Source organism: Bombus impatiens, unplaced genomic scaffold, assembly GCF_000188095.3.
Source record: "Bombus impatiens unplaced genomic scaffold, BIMP_2.2 scf_0434, whole genome shotgun sequence".
NCBI classification, from domain to species: domain Eukaryota; kingdom Metazoa; phylum Arthropoda; class Insecta; order Hymenoptera; family Apidae; genus Bombus; species Bombus impatiens.
Window position 1 is genome coordinate 138,603 of NT_176853.1, and position 18,188 is coordinate 156,790.

General features: G+C 38.8%; 3 protein-coding genes across 7 annotated transcripts in view; 1 reads left to right on the forward strand and 2 right to left on the reverse strand.

Annotated features, from left to right (window-relative positions):
• LOC100745299 (single Ig IL-1-related receptor-like) overlaps positions 1–826 on the forward strand; it is a 136,180-nt gene extending 135,354 nt beyond the window's left edge. Inside the window, exon 8 of the mRNA XM_003490392.4 lies at positions 1–826. Within this exon, the coding sequence (XP_003490440.1) occupies positions 1–93 (93 nt within the window). The 3' untranslated portion in view covers positions 94–826.
• A 1,483-nt stretch (positions 827–2,309) lies between these two features.
• Positions 2,310–10,507, reverse strand: LOC100745420 (probable multidrug resistance-associated protein lethal(2)03659). 3 transcript variants are annotated; one of them, XM_033321365.1, is made up of 16 exons: positions 10,003–10,507; positions 8,957–9,059; positions 8,208–8,501; positions 7,966–8,109; positions 7,303–7,727; positions 7,058–7,214; positions 6,784–6,986; positions 6,326–6,714; positions 6,035–6,249; positions 5,733–5,951; positions 5,469–5,643; positions 5,216–5,392; positions 4,674–5,133; positions 4,160–4,526; positions 3,385–4,081; positions 2,310–3,294 (listed from the first exon to the last, which is right to left on the reverse strand). In XM_033321365.1, the coding sequence occupies exons 2-16, from the start codon at positions 9,031–9,033 to the stop codon at positions 3,154–3,156; spliced, it is 4,140 nt and encodes a 1,379-aa protein (XP_033177256.1). In that variant the 5' UTR covers positions 9,034–9,059; positions 10,003–10,507; the 3' UTR covers positions 2,310–3,153. The 3 variants fall into 3 exon arrangements, with proteins under 3 accessions (XP_033177256.1, XP_003490441.1, XP_033177257.1); XM_003490393.4 differs by lacking the exon at positions 7,966–8,109 and having other exon boundaries at positions 8,957–9,057; positions 10,002–10,505; XM_033321366.1 differs by lacking the exons at positions 8,208–8,501; positions 8,957–9,059; positions 10,003–10,507 and having other exon boundaries at positions 7,995–8,109.
• A 1,181-nt stretch (positions 10,508–11,688) lies between these two features.
• Positions 11,689–18,188, reverse strand: part of LOC100745540 (slit homolog 3 protein) — a 32,761-nt gene continuing 26,261 nt past the window's right edge. Inside the window, exons 1-3 of one of the 3 annotated variants that reach the window (XM_012386924.3) lie at positions 14,922–16,629; positions 13,895–14,115; positions 12,725–13,561 (exon numbers count right to left, since the gene is read on the reverse strand). In XM_012386924.3, the coding sequence (XP_012242347.1) occupies positions 12,725–13,561; positions 13,895–14,113 (1,056 nt within the window). In that variant the 5' untranslated portion in view covers positions 14,114–14,115; positions 14,922–16,629. Of the gene's footprint in view, positions 13,562–13,894; positions 14,116–14,921; positions 16,630–18,188 lie in introns of those variants that run through there. The other 2 variants (XM_003490394.4, XM_033321367.1) reach the window with 2 other exon arrangements.

Sequence of the window (18,188 nt, forward strand, 5' to 3'; positions counted from 1 at the left end):
GGCTGCCAATCGGTCGCCATGATCGTTCAGGCGAACGGAAAATGCGGACAGCAGAAGGCTCGATCGCGCGAAAGTCTCGAAGTTCTTGTTTAAAACGGAGGAAAGCGAAACGATGGAACAAAGCAAACGACGTAATGGATCCTTACGTAGTATATACTTACATATACCTACGTAGTCTCTTCACCCGCGTTTCTCTTCCTTTCGCTTTTGTACGAAAGCGGTGACAAGGCCAAGTTTCCGCGCGCTTGTCCAAGTACCCATGCGTTTCGCGCAGAATCAGACGTTCGAAAACGCTCGTTCGCGTAGCGTAATAAACGCGCACCACGTTGACGCCGTTTCCTCGCCGAATCTCGCAAATAACCGCATCTACGGAACTGTAACTTTCAAAAATGTAGTGGTTTCGACGCTCGGGCAACCGATGCGCGATCGTGTGTTGTCATTCTAACTTGTGCTTTTTACGTTGCGACGTACCTCTTGGACGCTCCTCGGCGTATGTCTGCAAGGAGTGTCTTTTAATTTTACTTTGGCCGCAAACCGTACTGTGTAGGACGAGCGAAATTCATAAATTTACTTAAACGTTCGCTGGTGGAAAGCGAAACTTGATTTTATCGCGACAAATTGCCACGGACGCGAGTAGGTTCGACCATATCGAAAGATACGCGCGCCATCCTCCATCCTGTTTTATCTTCTGCACGCGGAGCAGACGCGACGACTGATCGCGATCGGCGAAATTCGAGGAAAGAGGAATTCAGGCGAAGCGCGCAGTCTTCCTTTTCGCGCGAGCACGCGGCGCTTCGAGCGAAAAAAGAAAAAAAAGAAAAAAAGATGTAAGAACGAAACGCGTTGGAGAAGTTACGAGAAAGAATAACAGGACGGAGAAAGAAGCGAGTTCTCTGCTACTCGCGTATATATACGTAATCGCTTATCGCGTACAGTTCTCGTTGTCTCTGTTTGTATATATCGGACAAATCGGTGCTCTATTGTCCTTATTTATTATTTAGCTAAGTCATCGCACTATTTATACAACGTTTAGATTTTAGCGATCTCCCTTGTCTTGTATCTGTATGGAAATCACGAATTACGTAAAACTCGCGTCTACGTTTTCGGGCACACTTTTCTAAGCGGATTTTACGCGCGGTTTTTAGCGAACAAATCTACGCACGATAAGACTAATAATGAACATAGATATTTTATACTGGTTTGTATATATACGTATATATGTAAAAGGAGAAAAAAGATAAGTGCGTGTGTAGGTGCATGCATGCGCGTGCACGGGTATGCGTGTGTACATGTGTATTATATGTGAGATTCTTCTTTTTTTCGCCGTTTTTTCAGAACTATCGTTACGTCGAACGACTATAAGGCACTTAGAAAGATGTATCTGCGAACGTAACGTCAAACGATAATCCTGTAATTCTAATACTAGAGTAACGATTACCTACAACTATACAATATACACACTCTACTATACGATATACATATAGCCTAACCGTTATACCCGCGTAATTGTACTTTAAATGTTACGCACACGCGCAAAACCGCAACGTGAGCTTAATTTTAATATCATAGTAATCTCTTTACTGTCAGTATTACGATACACTAGTGTAGTACTTGTCTCGCGAGAATGTGCCTGAGCGATTGACTCACATCGCGGCCAATTGTTGCGAGCCGAGTATAAGCAGAGTATAGACATTAGGAGGTATACTTGTTTATTTAGCGATATAGAGAACAACAAAACGACGACTATCCTCTAATCGTCTGTCGTCGCGTTTCTTTCTTTTTCATTTTTAGTATATATATACATATATATATATATATACTAAATATATATGTATATATACATGTGTGTGCGTGCGTGTGTGTGTGTGTGTGTGTGTGTCGCATTACGGCGACAAACTCGTGACCGTTCTTACAATTACCTATGAAACAGAACGGCGAAAAATGTGTGTACTGTTGCTTCTCGTCTCCGTTTCATGGCGTATATATCGAATAGAATCGACGATACAAGGCTCTATACGTACCAAATATCAGACGTCCGTTTCTCTTCGTGCTGACGTAATTAAGAAGTAAACGGAAATTGTTGTTCGAAAATTCGATAATAAACAAAGAGTATTTATATTTGCAGAAATCGTGTGTCTCGGATCGTCACTTTTTCTTACTCACATACGAAACATCGTTACGTTTCGCAACCTTGCTGAAACCACTGCCGTCGTTCAGCCGTTAAACAGTAACGACGACGACTTTTTCCTACAGGAAACGCGTTAAGTATTGGAAAATCCTTTAAGGGTAAAACGAAAAAGATAAAGATGTATTATCAAGATAAATGATTCCCTGCATTTATATTTTTCATCTTTAATTAAATTACATAGGCACTTGTACATAAAGTAATTGATTTTACCTAAGAGTACAATATATTTAATTGTACAGCGAATAAAATGATCACGGGGAATATCAAATATGAAACATGAATCTTTTAGAATCTTGTATAGGAAGAACTGCATTCCTGGCACAGTACAAACTGGAAAAGTGTTTATTCGAACTGATAAAAATCCTTCTCTCGTTTGTTTCATCCTATAAATTCGATGTATCATTCGTAATACAAAACGTTAGGATGCAGACGGAGAATGTTAGAAACCCGTAAATATTCTTTCAACGTTTTAATGAAACTGATTTCATATAGCACCCATCGGGCAAAACGTTCTATTTACAAAAAATCGAGCAAACACCTACCCTTTTAACGAATGGTTTTTGTATATATTCTCGTAGCATCAACCAGCGATGGCAAGAGAAGAATCGCAACAGCGAGGTATATATGTATCGTTTATATAAAAATAGCGTCTATCACGTATTTAAATTTAAGTACGTTCGAGTCTCGTCACGGTTATTCAAGGCAATGCTTATCTGAATGAAAGTATGTCAAGATCATTTACAAAAATCTATGTAATAATACTGTATCGATGAACACGAAATCCAGTGAGAGATAACTCGTTCAAATGACGTATGCTTCGATAGAGTTAACCAACCCCACCGATCAATAATCGTATAAAGAGAATATAAACTTATAAAACATAGCCCGTGCAATTTGTAAAATTTAAAAAAGTGGCATTTATTTCCGTGCTTCGTTTATGAATTCGCAAATGCGTTACGAAATTATCAGAGTGTGGTCGACGTACGGTTCTCATAGCTTTGGCGAGCGACTTCCTTTAAAGCTTCTGCCATTGCAGGCCCGGTTTCGTTTATCATACTGTTTAGATATCCTTTCCTTTCGATCAAGACGTACGGAGCATCAAACTCCTACGAGGTTAAACAAGTTTGTTAAATCACTCTTCTTATCTCCGACTTACCTTCTACTAATTGTAATTCGATGCATAATAAGTAACTTACCACGGCTCTACCGGCATCCATCACCAAAATTCGATCACTGTCCATCACGGTATTAAGACGATGCGCGATGGTCAGCACCGTACAAGTGGAGAATTTAGAACGAATCGTTTTTTGAATGAGTTCGTCGGTTCGTAGATCAACGTTCGCTGTAGCCTCATCGAGAACCAGGATCGGATTATTTTTGACGATCGCGCGGGCGAGACAAACCAATTGACGCTGACCGACACTCAGATTGGAACCACCCTCGTTAATATGAGAATCCAGTCCCATTTCCTTTAATTCAACTTCCTCTAACGCTTGCCACAGCACATCGTCGGCGTAGTTGTCGAAAGGATCTAGATTTCTTCTCATCGAACCCGAATACAGGAAAGGTTCTTGAGGAATTATACTGATTTTCGAACGCAAATCATGAAGTCCGATCTCGTTGATCTTCACGCCATCGATCTCGATGACACCATCGAGTTCTGCAAGACGGAATAGCGTCGATATTAAGGATGACTTCCCCGCGCCTGTACGTCCGACAATCCCTATTTTTTCTTGCGGATAAATCACAAAGTTGAGATTTTTCAGCACCGGAGGCTCAGCCGCGTCGTATTTCATATATACATTCTTAAACTCAATTTTACCCTCTTCGGGCCAACTTTCCTTGGGTTTTTTATCCGGCGTGCTTTCGAGCGGTGGTTCGCTTTCCACGTTGCTAAAAATACAATTCGCATAAGTGAGCAATACTCCTTGCTTAAAGATCATGCTAATAATATTCTATCGAGACGCTCACCTGTATTCCACCACACGTTCCACCGAAGTCATTTGATTTTCCAGTTCGGTACTTTGCCGCATACCCCACTGGAACATTCCGGTTAATCCAATACTTTGCGTTATGGCCAAACCAATGTTACCACCCTGCCCCGTTTCATCATCTTGCACCAAAAAGCTCAAGGTGACCAGCATGATGTAGATAACGCAGAAAAAATCCAGCCAGAATCCAAATGCTCTTGAAGAAGAGATGAATATGTACCATGCTGACGAGTGTAAGTCTTGGTGTTGATCAAATTCCTTCGTAAGAATCTCTTGCGCTCCAAAGGCTCGAACAGTTGGCAGCCCTTGCAGAGTTGCACTGAGATGTCCAAACACCGGTGACCGAGCTACCGTTTTTTATTACAAATTATTTAATCATTACAATCATTACAATTAATCCACGAATTCGATAGGTTTCCCTTGTGAATATGAAAAACGATACTTTTCGCTTTTGGAAATAAAATGCAGAGAAAATGTTAGAAACAAATACTTACTAACTCCTTCGAGCCGTTTGACGCTGCGACTAGTTGCCAAATAAAAGACACGAATATAGTAGAAGATGATTCCGATGACCACGGTGGGTATTAACAGCCAGTAGTTGGCTATTGCAACGACAACTATAATACCAAGAAGGGACAGGCCAATTTGTAAAGAATCAATTAGAGCTATTGGTAATACTTCGTCGACGGCTCCCATATCTTTCGAGAATCTATTAAGAATTCGACCCGATGGATTTGTATTAAAGAATCTCATTGTTGCTCGACTTATGCATCGGAACATACGATCGTGTAATCTAGTGGAGGCTCTCATACACGTCGAAAAAAATGTAATCGAACGTAATAGAGTAATTATAATAGTGGAAACGATTAAGCCAGTGTACACGTACATGCAGACATTGCGGCTTATCGGTCCTCTCCAATTGATGTCAATAATGACACCTCCGGTCTCATTCACCTTTAAATGAATATATTTACTCGTGACGATTCATCGAAATTATAAAAGACAAAAAGAAGAAGAAGACACCAATGATAATTACATATTTTTCTTCCATATTGACCCATTGAGAGATAAAGAAATCGCTAGCACTGGCTAACGTCTGCGCGAGCACGCAGAGCATAGCAATCGTAGCTACGATGCACCAATTTCCACCAGCTCTAAAGTACGCTGCATACACTTTACCGGAAACTTTGCCCTTTGTACGCGCTTCAGCTACCTACATATAATTTACAAATCCTTCTAGTTTTCGCTCGGTCTTTATTCACTTTGACATAAACAAAATATTTACTTACCTCGATCGGATCCTCTTTCTCAGTAGCGCTACTCTTTAACGAACTCAAAGATGTACTACTAGCGTTCCGAGAATTAGACCTGCTAGGAGGGACAGAACCTGGTCGTTCTTCTTCAGCAGAATTTTCTAATAATCTTCCAAAGTCCATTCCCATCGCAATAAGCTCATCGTATGAACTGAAACGAGTAAAACTTGACTTAAATAAATTTTAAGAAGAATATTTGAAGAAGAAAAATGTGACAAAACTAGATGCCACGGATCGTACCCGTCAGCCTCGATTTCTCCGTCTTTCAAAACGATTATTCTATCGACATTTCGTAAGAACTGCAACTGATGCGTGACGAGAATTCTAGTCTTTCCTCTTAAATATTTCACGATACATTCTTCAAACATATGTTTGCCTACATGAGCATCTACGGCGCTTAGAGGATCGTCTAATAAGTAGATCTCGTTTTCTGCATAAACCGCTCTGGCTAAATTGATCCTATACATGCAAATGTGATCGATTAATTGCAACACAATATCGTCTTTAATAGAATGCATATAAATAATATTATAATTACTGACCTAGCACGTTGCCCACCCGACAAACTAATTCCTCTTTCACCCACGATCGTTTTGTCGCCGTATGGCAACAATGTGAAGTCTCTTTTTAATTGACAAACCTTAACCACACGTTCGTACCGAAACTGATCCATTTTTTGACCGAACAAAATATTTTGTCTAACGGAACCAGCAAACAGCCACGGTTCTTGACTAGCGTACGCGATTTTCCCATTTACCTGTAAAACAAAATAGAATGTTTACAATTATTTTATTATAGGAAGAAAATATAATTATCCAAGGAGCAATACGAACCTCTATAGTACCCGACTTTAATGGTAATTCTTTTAACATTACATTAAGTAAACTACTTTTACCAGATCCAACATGGCCAACAACGGCAATTAATTCACCTGATTTCACGTTGATATTTATATTTTTTAACGTATCTTCGTGATCGTGTGAAAACCATTTGACATTAGCATTCTTTAGCGACATAATATATTCTCCTTGATAATTTGTTGTCTTACGTTTTCCATCACGTACATCTTCTTCTATGATATTTGTATCATTTTTACCCTTGTCATTTTTTGATTCTTTCTGCTTGCAATCCATTGTTTCGTTCTCTGCGTTAATTTCTTCATACATCATAAACTTTTGTAAACGTCTTACAGAAACCAACAATTCAGCTATTTGTGTTATTCCTACGACATCGATTGTTTTGTTAGATTTAATCTATCGCTAATAATAGTTGTCTATTCAAATATACTTACCTTGTGGAAAGTAGACAGTCATATTTATCCGCAAAATATTATAATACGCTTGTAACATGAACACTTTCTCGGCAGTTATTTTATGACCGTACAATATAAAACTTACTATTGTAATGAAAAGTGACATCCTTGTCGTAAACATAATGAAAGACATAGTAATACCTCTAACTAAAGACATGCCTCGTATAACACTAATTTCTCTCCTGTAACGATATCAATGACATGTTTGCAAATAGATATACGGAAAAGAAAATTCTTATTATAGAAAAAATACCTTCTTGCCCTTTCGGTTAAATAACTAAATGGTTTCTCCCAGGCATACATTTTGATTGCTTGAATACCACTAATAATTTCATTAGTTAATCGGACTCTTTCATCTGTTCTAAGAGCAGTTTTTAACCTGTACACCGAAGTTTTTTTACCCAAATATCCTACATTTTTAAAGGACAAACAGAAGCTATACAATGCAAGAAATGTTTGTACTATATTTAATACAGAACAGTTATTAATTTTCATTACCTTGTAAAGGAATAAACAGTAGAAGTATTATAACTCCGAAAATAGCGGATAATTCAACTTCCTTGTACATAAAATATGTTATGATTATGGTTTCTAGTGGTCCAAGCCATAAGTAATGTAAATATATAAGTGCTACATCAAATCTATTAACATCGTTAGATAGGAGATTCACTGCTTGTCCTACTGTTGTTTCACCCAAAGCAGTTCTCGAAAGCTTCAATGCTTTCCTATAGATCAGTGTACAACAAGCTATACGCAGTTTCATTCCCATATGAAGTATCCCTAACATGTACGGATGAGTAATAAATATCAACACTCCTGAACATAATACTACACCACCTGCATATAAGTAGGCATCTTCTTTTGTTATTGGATCATTAGTGTAATAACTTAAAAGCTTTCCGAGGAATATTGGCTGCATTACTCTGTATGTATAAAACAGAAGAAGTTATTATTCATGAAATATCAAGTAACTGATTAATCAACTAAATTCCAAACTACATAAACGGCATCTCTATATTGATATTATTAAATATTAATCTAACTAACTAGCAACTAATCTTGTTTTACTTCCTAAGCAAAAAAAAAAATATTAAGTTATCTAATACCAGATATGAGAAAAGGATTAGTAGGTGCAAGATACAACGGGCTTAGGGACTTAACGGTTTGATCGCTTCGTCAATTTCATGAACTTGCGAATTGGAAGAATTGTATAATCTGGTCATTATAATATGCAGTGGCATAGATTCGACTTTCGTCTGATTGTAGTAACGAATCAAAAGACCGAGAAACAAGGGTTGTGATAATCTGAACAAGTAATCAGATTTAAAAATTCAATGCATTTGATTAGCAGATTTTCTCTAATTATAATAAATAATAAATATGAATAAAATTAGACAATGTACCTAAACACTATGTCGGAAATCGCATAAATTACTCCATAGAATATTAATTGAACTCCAAAACATTTCATAAGGACCTTTAGTAAACTAGGCTCCTTCAATTTCTTTCTTCCAGTATTGGTACTTCCTTTTTCCTTGTTCAGTAATTTCTGTTTTCTATATGCTTCATAATCCTTTTGCCATACTTTTGATATCTTTGCACCTAAATAACTGCTGTTATGTTCTTTGAGAGTTTTATATAAGTCGGTTACTTCCAAATCTCTATGATAACCAGCCCAAAAAGTAGGTAATGTAAATCTACCAACAAAGATAAAGTTTTTATTGTGGCAAATAATGTTTTAATTTGACATAATTTCAATGATAAAGAGTAAGCAATGCATCAGCATTTTTACTTCGCATTATCTTTAAATCAATGACTGAGCCAAATGTTACAAGGCAATAGAATTATCTGTTTTCAAATGACTAATGTCAATAGTACCTGATTAAAGATAATAGGAAAAGTTCTTTCAAAAATTTCTGTCTAAAAATACTGGTAGATAATGGCAAACATTGACAACTTCTTTTTATCTCATTTATTGACTTAACAATAGAATTCAAGATAATTCTTATGCCATCTTTTACAAGACTTCCTTATACCTGATTCATAGGTATCTTTATTGAAACATTGCTTACTTATCACCATGAACTTGTGTTTTTATTAGTAGCCAATAACAGGAAAGAAATGAACAAGTCATTGTATTCTTCAAACTTACGCAAATGTTATATTACTAAGAGGATTTGCTCCTTCTCTAGGATTCTTTCTTCTTTCTGCTTTTACTTTTCCATCCATGATGGTTTTTGATTAATTAGCTTTTCCTGCAAAATTTTGGTATGGACAGGAAAAATTACAATTTTTTGTTAAATTAATGTATATTTACAAACAATAAAATTAATGTACTATGCTATTATAACTTTATTATTTCACTACAAATATATACAAATGAAAGATAAATAAATAAGTAGAGTAGGCATATACTATGCAAGTACTTGTTCTGATAAGCGATGTACAAAATGATAAGTTAACAAACTAAATCTAACAATACAAAATATATCTTTAAGTATCGGTAGGGTTTTATCAGATTTCTAATTGGCATTAGTACATATTAATAGATATTATTCTCGATTTGACACATGTTCTATTTTTAACATAAGTACAGGAAATTGATATTTGCTCCTATATGTAAAAACGTTTAACAATTCTATTTAATAGCAACAATACAAAACGATTATACCAACTAAATACGAAATGTTAAAGCAGAACATTTAATGATTGTACACTTAAATGTTCTTAATACTTTTACAAAATGCTTTGGTTTAATCTCCTTATATAATATGGGATTGCTTGCTTAAAATAATGCTTCAAAGAACATTGATTATATATCAAATGGTTATATATCAAATTGGACTTTACTCGCCCGACTTAATCTACACGTGCTTACTTCTTGTAAAACTATACGAAGAAGTCTGATTGGCGAGGCGTTGACAAATCGAATTTAACATATGTAATAGAAACTAGAATTTACAAATTTTCGGCAGTGTGCGCTAAAGTTTATTAACGTCTTTAATAACATTAAATGATTCATCGATTGTTAGAATCACGTCTGATAAATGAACTGTCATATCATCATCACGCTTTTTCAAGATAACCCAAAACGATAGGTTTGATGCATGTTGCTGGTAGATAGAAGCGAGAAATATTATAAAATGTAAATGATGGAAAGCACAAATAAATGTTTAGTCAGTGTTTCGCGCGACTTACGATCAAAGAAGATAGACGGGTCTATTTTACAGCATGCGAATGTTCCATTACTTTTCACTTGCACAACAATTCGTTGGATGACTAGCAACATCCACTTAAGTAGGAGGACGTTACTTGACTGTGCTTTACTCGCTTGCGCTCGCATGAGTTATTGGTTAACCTTAAACTAATACGTGATATCGCCCCGTAGTTATCTTTGCGTATATCTACACATTTCTATCTTTCTTTTTCTAAATCCATATTACTTCGCAATGACGATCAGGACGGCATCTCTTGACAGACTAATGAAAAGAGGGATCTGCTTATCAACACAGCACATCTTTGATGTAAGAACTGAATAAACACATTTTCATCAAGATAATTGACCAGCAGGTCGATAACTATATCAAATTAACCAAATAACATTAAATGAACGATAATAAAAAAGCTAGTTTCAATTCCTATTCGAAATTTTCATTACACTGAATGAAACCCGCAGTCGTCTAACAGAAGAATTCTAATTTAAGAATTAACTTACAAATTTTATTTAATTAAATGACTATTTAATGTTATTGTTAAATGACTATTTAATGACCCAATGTTCTTGTTATCGATAAATTAAATGACAAGAAAGAGATTTCACCGATACATTATCTTTTAAAATGTTCATTGACGCGAACAAAAGGCAAAACTAAAATTTCTCAATGAAATAATTTCGGGTTTTCTGGTAAAACAACGACTAGAGTTAAGTTTTATTTCATGGAATTTATCGAACTGTCGGTAACACTTTTGTACAATATATCATCGCACGTATTGAAAGTAAAAGAAAATTCAATAGAAATGTATTACAAGTATAGTTTAAGTTTAAATACTTAACGCATACATATAGAAAGGACATTTATCGATTGGCAGGTTGTAGCTTCGTGTCTTACTTATTGTTAGTTCAAAATTTGGTCTTATACTATCAACTCGAATTTTTCGCAATTCATAGTTCTTCGTCTCTTCATCATAGTTACTAATCCTCGAAAAGTTCAACAATTTTGTTCAGATAATGTGTCATCTATTTTATGTGGTTAAAAAGAATAACTAAGGGAATTGTACAAATACGAAGAACTAGTATCAGAGAGCTGGACATAACATAGCATTTTTATCATTTACTTTTTCCCTTTGTAGGCCGTACTTGAAACTAGGAAATTCATACACAATGCATTGACGACATTTGGCACTTTTTGTAAAAAGCATAAAATTATGTTAAATTTAAATTTTCGATTATAATGAATATATTTGAGGTTAAAAAAGGCATAAATACTTTTGAAAACTTGAACGTAAAAATAATAGAAAATATTTTTTTCATTAAATATCAATAAATGCAGTATTCAACATGACTATACATACATACATATGTATTTGCTCGTGCATACAATATAAGTATGTATATAAGATTGGATATAAGTATATATTTTGTGTGTGTGCTGTATATATATATATACACACACACAACATATACATACAATATAGCTTATACCGACATTACGTTCTCAAGCGATGAAACGAAGAGTCCGTTTAAAAGACGCATGTGATGACAATTACATTGTATACGTAGTATGTATCATCAAGGCGTCAATTAAGCATCTGAATTGATAACACATCTTCTATTGAACTTTACGAATCTCATTTCCAAAAACTTACGTATCTGATTTATGATTGTATAACATTCATTAGCTTCAACAACTATGCGATAATAATAACACGTATGTATGTATATCGAAATTTTGATATCGCGTACGACGATCAGAGTCGTTGTTTAGCGTTAGGTAGTAGAAACAGGACAAACGACGGAAATTCGTGATATCGGTTTTCGATTAAATTCACAGATTAACGATAATCATAATCATAAACAAGAATCATAATCCGAGATCGCACGGTTATTTATTTTGTGTAGGAATATTTGTGTACGCAATCGTGATTTTATACTTTGCTCTTCCGCCCGAATTTCTTGTCCTTGTAAACTTCTTACAGTTTAATTTCACGACTTAACGCATTTCCATGATCGCAAGAACATTGGTAAGTACTTAGGTGCCTCTGAATAATTCTACCCTTCCTCCGTCCGATATTCGAAATCTTTCGATGGGGGCGTCTTCGCTGTTTCGAACCGATCGCAAATCGATCTCGCAAATTCCGAATGAAACTCATAGAAACGAGGCCTTCAGATTCCAGGAAACCGATACTAGAAATTCGCAGGCGAATACACGATGCGTTCGATCGAATTTCTGCAATCTAATATTCCCATAGTATAACTTATCGCAAGGTTATCCTGTGCGAATACGAGCAGGGACAACATCCGTTTTAATCCTTCTGTACGTTCGCGAATCGACATACGTTGGAAGCAAGTTTTCGTATCGGTTTCCTTGAACGCGAAGCCTCGCAAAAATAATTTCTTCCGCATTTTCTACCTACTACATTTTTCGCCATCGCTTCCGTTTTTTATTAGATCACACATGTTACGGGATACTCTCATATTGATGAAAGATCGAAGTCTCACGTAACACCTTATACATATCAGCGTACATCTAGAAAAAAAATCGCTCCGACATACGTCTTTTTCTTTGTTTTAAGGGCCAGACGAACTAACATCTGCTTCTCGTCTTCCTGTTTCTCACTTTGTTCGTTTTTTGTCGATCGAACATAGAATCGAATCGATCGTAGGTACCTCTGTTTGACAACTAGACGCTATGACCAGATTTCAAGTGTTTTCCGATTGGTTTAAATTACTGTTGAGTAACTCGGTATTTGCGTTGTTTGCGTTTAGCCTCTGCTCTTCCTTTAGCTTCTTCTTCTTCCGCTTGTTTCTCTTGTGCACGCAAAACAAGCTAATGAACAGACAGAAGAGGAAGCCAGAGATGCAACAGGCGATCAATATCCACGTGTTCCTGGCCTTTTCCGTCTCCGCTTTCAATCGCTGTATTTCCGAGCACTGCTCGTACAGTTCCGTGGTTCTATTGCTGAACTCCGGTTTCGTGCATCCCCTTTCGTGCTCTTCGGTGCAGTTGTAGACTGGTCGCGAATGAATTCCGCGGATGCGCAGCCACGCGTTCAACGTCTGGCACTCGCAGCTATTCGCGTCGAATTTGATCGGATTTTTAGATAAGTCAAGGATCTGTAAAGAACAGAAGGAAGCCAGATCCTCCGGAGAAACAGAGGCAATGCTGTTGCCCGAAACGTTCAGGTGCAACAGCGTGGGAAGCGGACCCAGCTGTGGTATCTTGTTAAGCCTGTTCTTCGCTAGCTGCAAGAAGATCAACGGAGACTTCACTTCCATGTTTTTGAATAGGTCGTCGCTCAGTCTATTTTTGGCTAGATAAATCTTTTGGAGATACGGTAACTGGAAGAGACTCTTGGGAAGGGAATCGCAGCCGTTTGTCGACAGATCGATCACCCTCAGGTATCGTAGATTATCGAATGCTCCCTCCTGAATCTCCTGGATGAAATTGTCGCTCAGATAAACATAGGCGAGATTCGTGTACGCCGCCAGACTGTCGTTCGTCAACACTCGCACTCTGTTCACAGACGCGTCCAGCACCTATAGCAAGAATTCGATTCGTTTAATGCTGCAATCGGAAGAACATAATAGTTTGGCAGATAGTGGCCTTTTTCCGTTTATGATAACTTACTTTGCCGTTAGTCATCTAGCTTTGTCACATTGATGGTGAAGATGAAGGAAACGCAAATACGGCATCATCGATCGAGCGTCATCGTCTCACGTAATCGCAGAAGCAACACCATACTTTCGTTTTCTCCGCTTTTACCATCAACTTAGTTAGATGTAACTTTCGAAATAGCTTGTTACACACGGACTATCGCTAATCACTATCTTCCGGATTATGTGAAAACTCCATGCTTCGACTCGTCTTACCTGAATTTCCGTCTTCAAATGCGGAGGAATCCATTCGAGGCCTAAATTCTTGCAATGAACTTGGATCATCGAATACCCCCTGCTGTACTTGCAAATCCTCGAAGGGATGTCCTGATCCATGACTAGTGTTGGCCCGGAAAATCCAAGGACCATCGTGTCCCGCATGGTCGCTACGACGAAGCCCAGCATTAGGAGCCCGTTCATCAGAACTGCACTCATGCCTGTAACAGAGAGGCGAGATTTTCTCGTTGAAGCTTCAAGTTTGCTTTCGCGTCCATGCTTCGAGACGTTGGCGACGTTTCGGAAGAGACGCGAATTCTCGAAAATATCGGGGATAACGTCACGACAGTTTTCGCCCGCGTGAAACTAGCTAGCGTTCCAACGCTTCTCGTTTCGTAACAAGCGAAACTCAGACCGTTCCGCTTGCTCGAAAGGCCAATGAGATACGTACATTCGCGTTACGTTTGAAAACTTATCGCGAAGTAACGTGCGAAAATTCGCCGGCTGCGAATGGCAGGGAAAAAGTATGCGTTGTTATGTAGCGGACTTCGATCCATTATTCTCCGGTGACCGCTCTCGCAAACAATGCGCAAACAATGCGCAAACAATGACGGGAGAATTTCTGAGAAGTATCTTCGATACGGCATTTCACATAGCTGCAACTATAGCTATAGATGCTTTCGCCTCTGTAGAAAACTTTGCTGATCGATGACTGGCTTATAAAATTCATCTGATCGACCGCAACCATGAAACCGCGAACGAGACCCATTTCCCGCGCTAGATTTTCCAGGCTTTTCAAAGTCGAGTCGGTTATCGTTCTTTCGAACAGAGTTTGGTCACGTCTTGTTCGATGCACGCCACGAAATTGCAATCGCGACGCTTTATCGCACCAGTTCCTTATCACGGAAATTGATCGATCAACGGTTTTCAGGATGCCATGGAGGACGAATTCGCGGAAGATGGTTATCGTCGAGTTGCAAGAATTTCTCTCCGTTCAGGCACGTGCCGAAGAAGTCAGTTTATGTACCATGGAAGCAATTCGCGTGGCTGGAGCAGCTAGCGAGCGTTTGACTTGTGTTTATTGTACCAAGCTTTGATGAACTGCAGAACCAGTCCCGGTAATGTAAGCCAACTAACTATATTCTCTGGCCGATAGACAGAACGGAGAGCACGCTCGACGGATACATTTTATGCATCGTTCGCGAAATTCAAAGCCGACTCTCTCGACGCGTTGCGCAAACACCGCGGTACCTGTTTCGCCGTTTCAACTGGGGTTTCCATCTGTTCGACGAATATGCGAATAACTCGACCGATGCAGATCGTTAAAGTTTTAAAATCGTTCAACCCGCCACAACCGCGTCAAGAACCCATAAATTTTTCAACGAGCCTCCGGCTGCAGCGAATTCAGGGCTGTTGCGCGCGTCAATTAAAAGCTACCGAGTCGTTGCGTTGCTTAAGCGATTGTTGTTTCGAAGGAAACGCGCGGAGAGTCGCGAAGGATCAGATAAATACTAGGAATGTACGACACGCGGAAAGGATTCGAAATAACGTGGTAACCGAACAGAATCCCAAAATAGATCGTATTATCGCAAAGATGCCTGCGTTACGCTGCTCGCGGCAACAGGTCTGTGAAACGTATAGAAAAGGCTGAGAGCTCCTCATCGTGGTTATTCGTGGCGCGCCCAAACCATCAAACTTTAAACGTAAACTCGACTAACCGATGGACCGTGATCGACGTTGCTGAAAACGGGAGGATCACCGGGAGGATGAAGGAACAGGAACGAGCGCGTTCACTAGAGAAGACCAAGATGCTTTGTAGAGACGAGAGAGACGAGAGATAAAACGCGACTAACTGCAAGATAGGTGGGCCAAACTCGTGGAAATAAATTAGCGAGTTCTCGTGTATCAGGCGATTCAATTAGTAAGTAAGTTTGGTGAGACCTGTATTGTTACTGTTCCTATTATCCAAATACGTACTCAACTATCCGAACATTCTGTTATCTGAACGCTTTTTCTTCCGGAACAACGTTCACCATTCCGTGTCCTGTAGAAACAGAAACGTTCTACCATCGTTCTAACAGGTACGTACACAGAATGAGATACGAATCTGTTAGAATACGCGAGACATCTGCCGCTCAACTCGATAAATATCGTCTATAACATCGTACACAGTGTTACTGGGAACATAAACTAGAGCGAAACGAATTCGACGCTCGTTTCACGTTTCAAACTCGAGAAATGATTGCTACTTTATTCTCGTGTCTTGGTTCGGAAAATAGTCGTATACCTGCTCCCTCGTATACGATAAACCAATGAAGCGATGATGCGTGTATTTCGTAGGCTATCGATGCAACCGGTCGGATTCGATGCGACAACGCCAGCCTCGGCGCTTTCTCTGTGCTTTGTGCTTTTCAATTTTTCACCCTTGTCACGAACTTTGAAATTCAGCTTGAAACGCGTGCGTTTTACGAGAACAGCAGCACGCGATCGTTCGTAATAATTGAAGTCGCAGGAAAAAATGTAGCCGGCGACCCGAAAAAAATCTACGAGTTTTCAGTTTTTTCAACCTTTCCCGTTTTTCCCGAGCGAGGCCGCGCTGTCCTGCTAGAACAGCCGTAATCGGATGCTCTCGTTCGTTCATACAGCCATCAACGTCGAAATTGTAGGAAAAAATTCGTCATTCGCGATACGAAAGACACGGAGCTGGTAGGTCGCGATGCTCTTTCAAACAATTTATGTTTACCGATTTTCGAGCGATCACGCGCCATATCGTGCAAAATGATCGTCGTTTTCTTTAAAATGAAACGTATGTACGTATCGTTTACGTCGATGACTACCGATCGTGACTTTACAAGTATTTGTTCGTGAATTTTACGATAACCGAGTCGTCAAGTTGTAGCGTAAAAAACGGTAAAAGTTGACAGAATCGTTACTTCCGTGCTTGATACGATCCTAGCCGGAGGTCACCGGTTCGTAAACCGTTTCATCCACGAATTCGCATTTCCCTTGTGACTTGTTCTCCCTCTCGATTCGGCCCTGCCCGTAAACATACTTTACGAGCTTGTCCGACGAACACCCCACATTTGTCTCCCTTTTTCGTTTCACCTCTGTGTTTTTCTCAGCGAATTTGTAGTTTTTCCAGCGTCGTCGATCGCTCTTTCTCTAGATCCCTGTTAAAAGCGGAATAAAATCGAAGAAACAACGAACGTTGGTTCCTCGGTTAATATTCGTGACTGGATTCACGGGAGTTAAAGACGAGCTTCGTTTCAACAAAATGCATCGAACAGAAATGTTTTCCTTCTTCTACCAGAGTTTTACATGTTTTCGCATCGCGAGATTCGATCCCCACCGATCCGAAGTAAGCCTGCCCATGCTGACATTCGCGTAATATCGCAACGAGACAAACTTTGTAGGAAGCGACATCGGTTCGAATGATATCGCTTGGAAAATATCAGGGTGCCGTGTGGCATTACGCCTGGCCGACGAAAACTGCAGTCATCCGTGACACTTGGAACGCAAAAAGGTGAAAGAAGAGAAATCTTAGAAAGTGGTGATAACCCTCTATGACAACGCGTCGACTCGATCGCTTTCTAGGGGAGACGTCTATCATTTATCGACGCTAAACGTTATATCGCATTCGGTGAACTTTGCTCGTTAAACAGCCGAGTCTGCTCGATACAAGATTGCTTATAATAGTTTCTTTCCCCCCTGTCTTATCTTTCAACCGGTTGGGTAGAATGTAGCAACTTTTGCTTGCCTATGTTTGCTCGATAACAACGATCCCCGGAAAAAATTTTCGGGAACAATATATATTAAACAGAACTATCGGCGATAAGAATCGAAGGAACTTTTATAAAAGTGTTATGTACAAGTTATCGCAGATTATTGTATGCTCGGCGGTTGTGATTCGTCATTTCGAGATAATTATATAATAATAGCAGGCGAATACGTGGATAACGTTATCACGATAACGTGTTTGTCTTAGATTTCGACACAATTCCAAGTTATTGCCTGATTTTGAGTTTTACGCGAGTCATCCATTACTTATTAACGTTTATTACGTGCAAGTCATCGATCCACCGCCTTTGATGTAATTCCTCATGATGTATTTACAAAACGCAAGTCTAAAGTCGACAGGCGAGCTCATTGAACTTTTCGTAATCGATGTTTGTTTCCGACGTTAATCGTTCCTCATTTCTTTACTGCGCGTTCTCTGTCAAATCGATCGAAGTAAACGACTTAAAGCGGCAATACGAGACACGATCGCTATAGTGAAAATCTGGAATGAAATTGG

Excerpts from the sequence above, each read along its gene's own strand:
- LOC100745420 (XM_033321365.1), bottom strand. The coding sequence starts at position 9,033 with ATGGATGGAAAAGTAAAAGCAGAAAGAAGAAAGAATCCTAGAGAAGGA. Across the intron at positions 8,110-8,207 it reads ATTTCCGACATAGTGTTTAG|ATTATCACAACCCTTGTTTC; the intron begins GTACATTGTCTA and ends TTACTTGTTCAG. Across the intron at positions 4,082-4,159 it reads GAACGTGTGGTGGAATACAG|CAACGTGGAAAGCGAACCAC; the intron begins GTGAGCGTCTCG and ends TTGTATTTTTAG.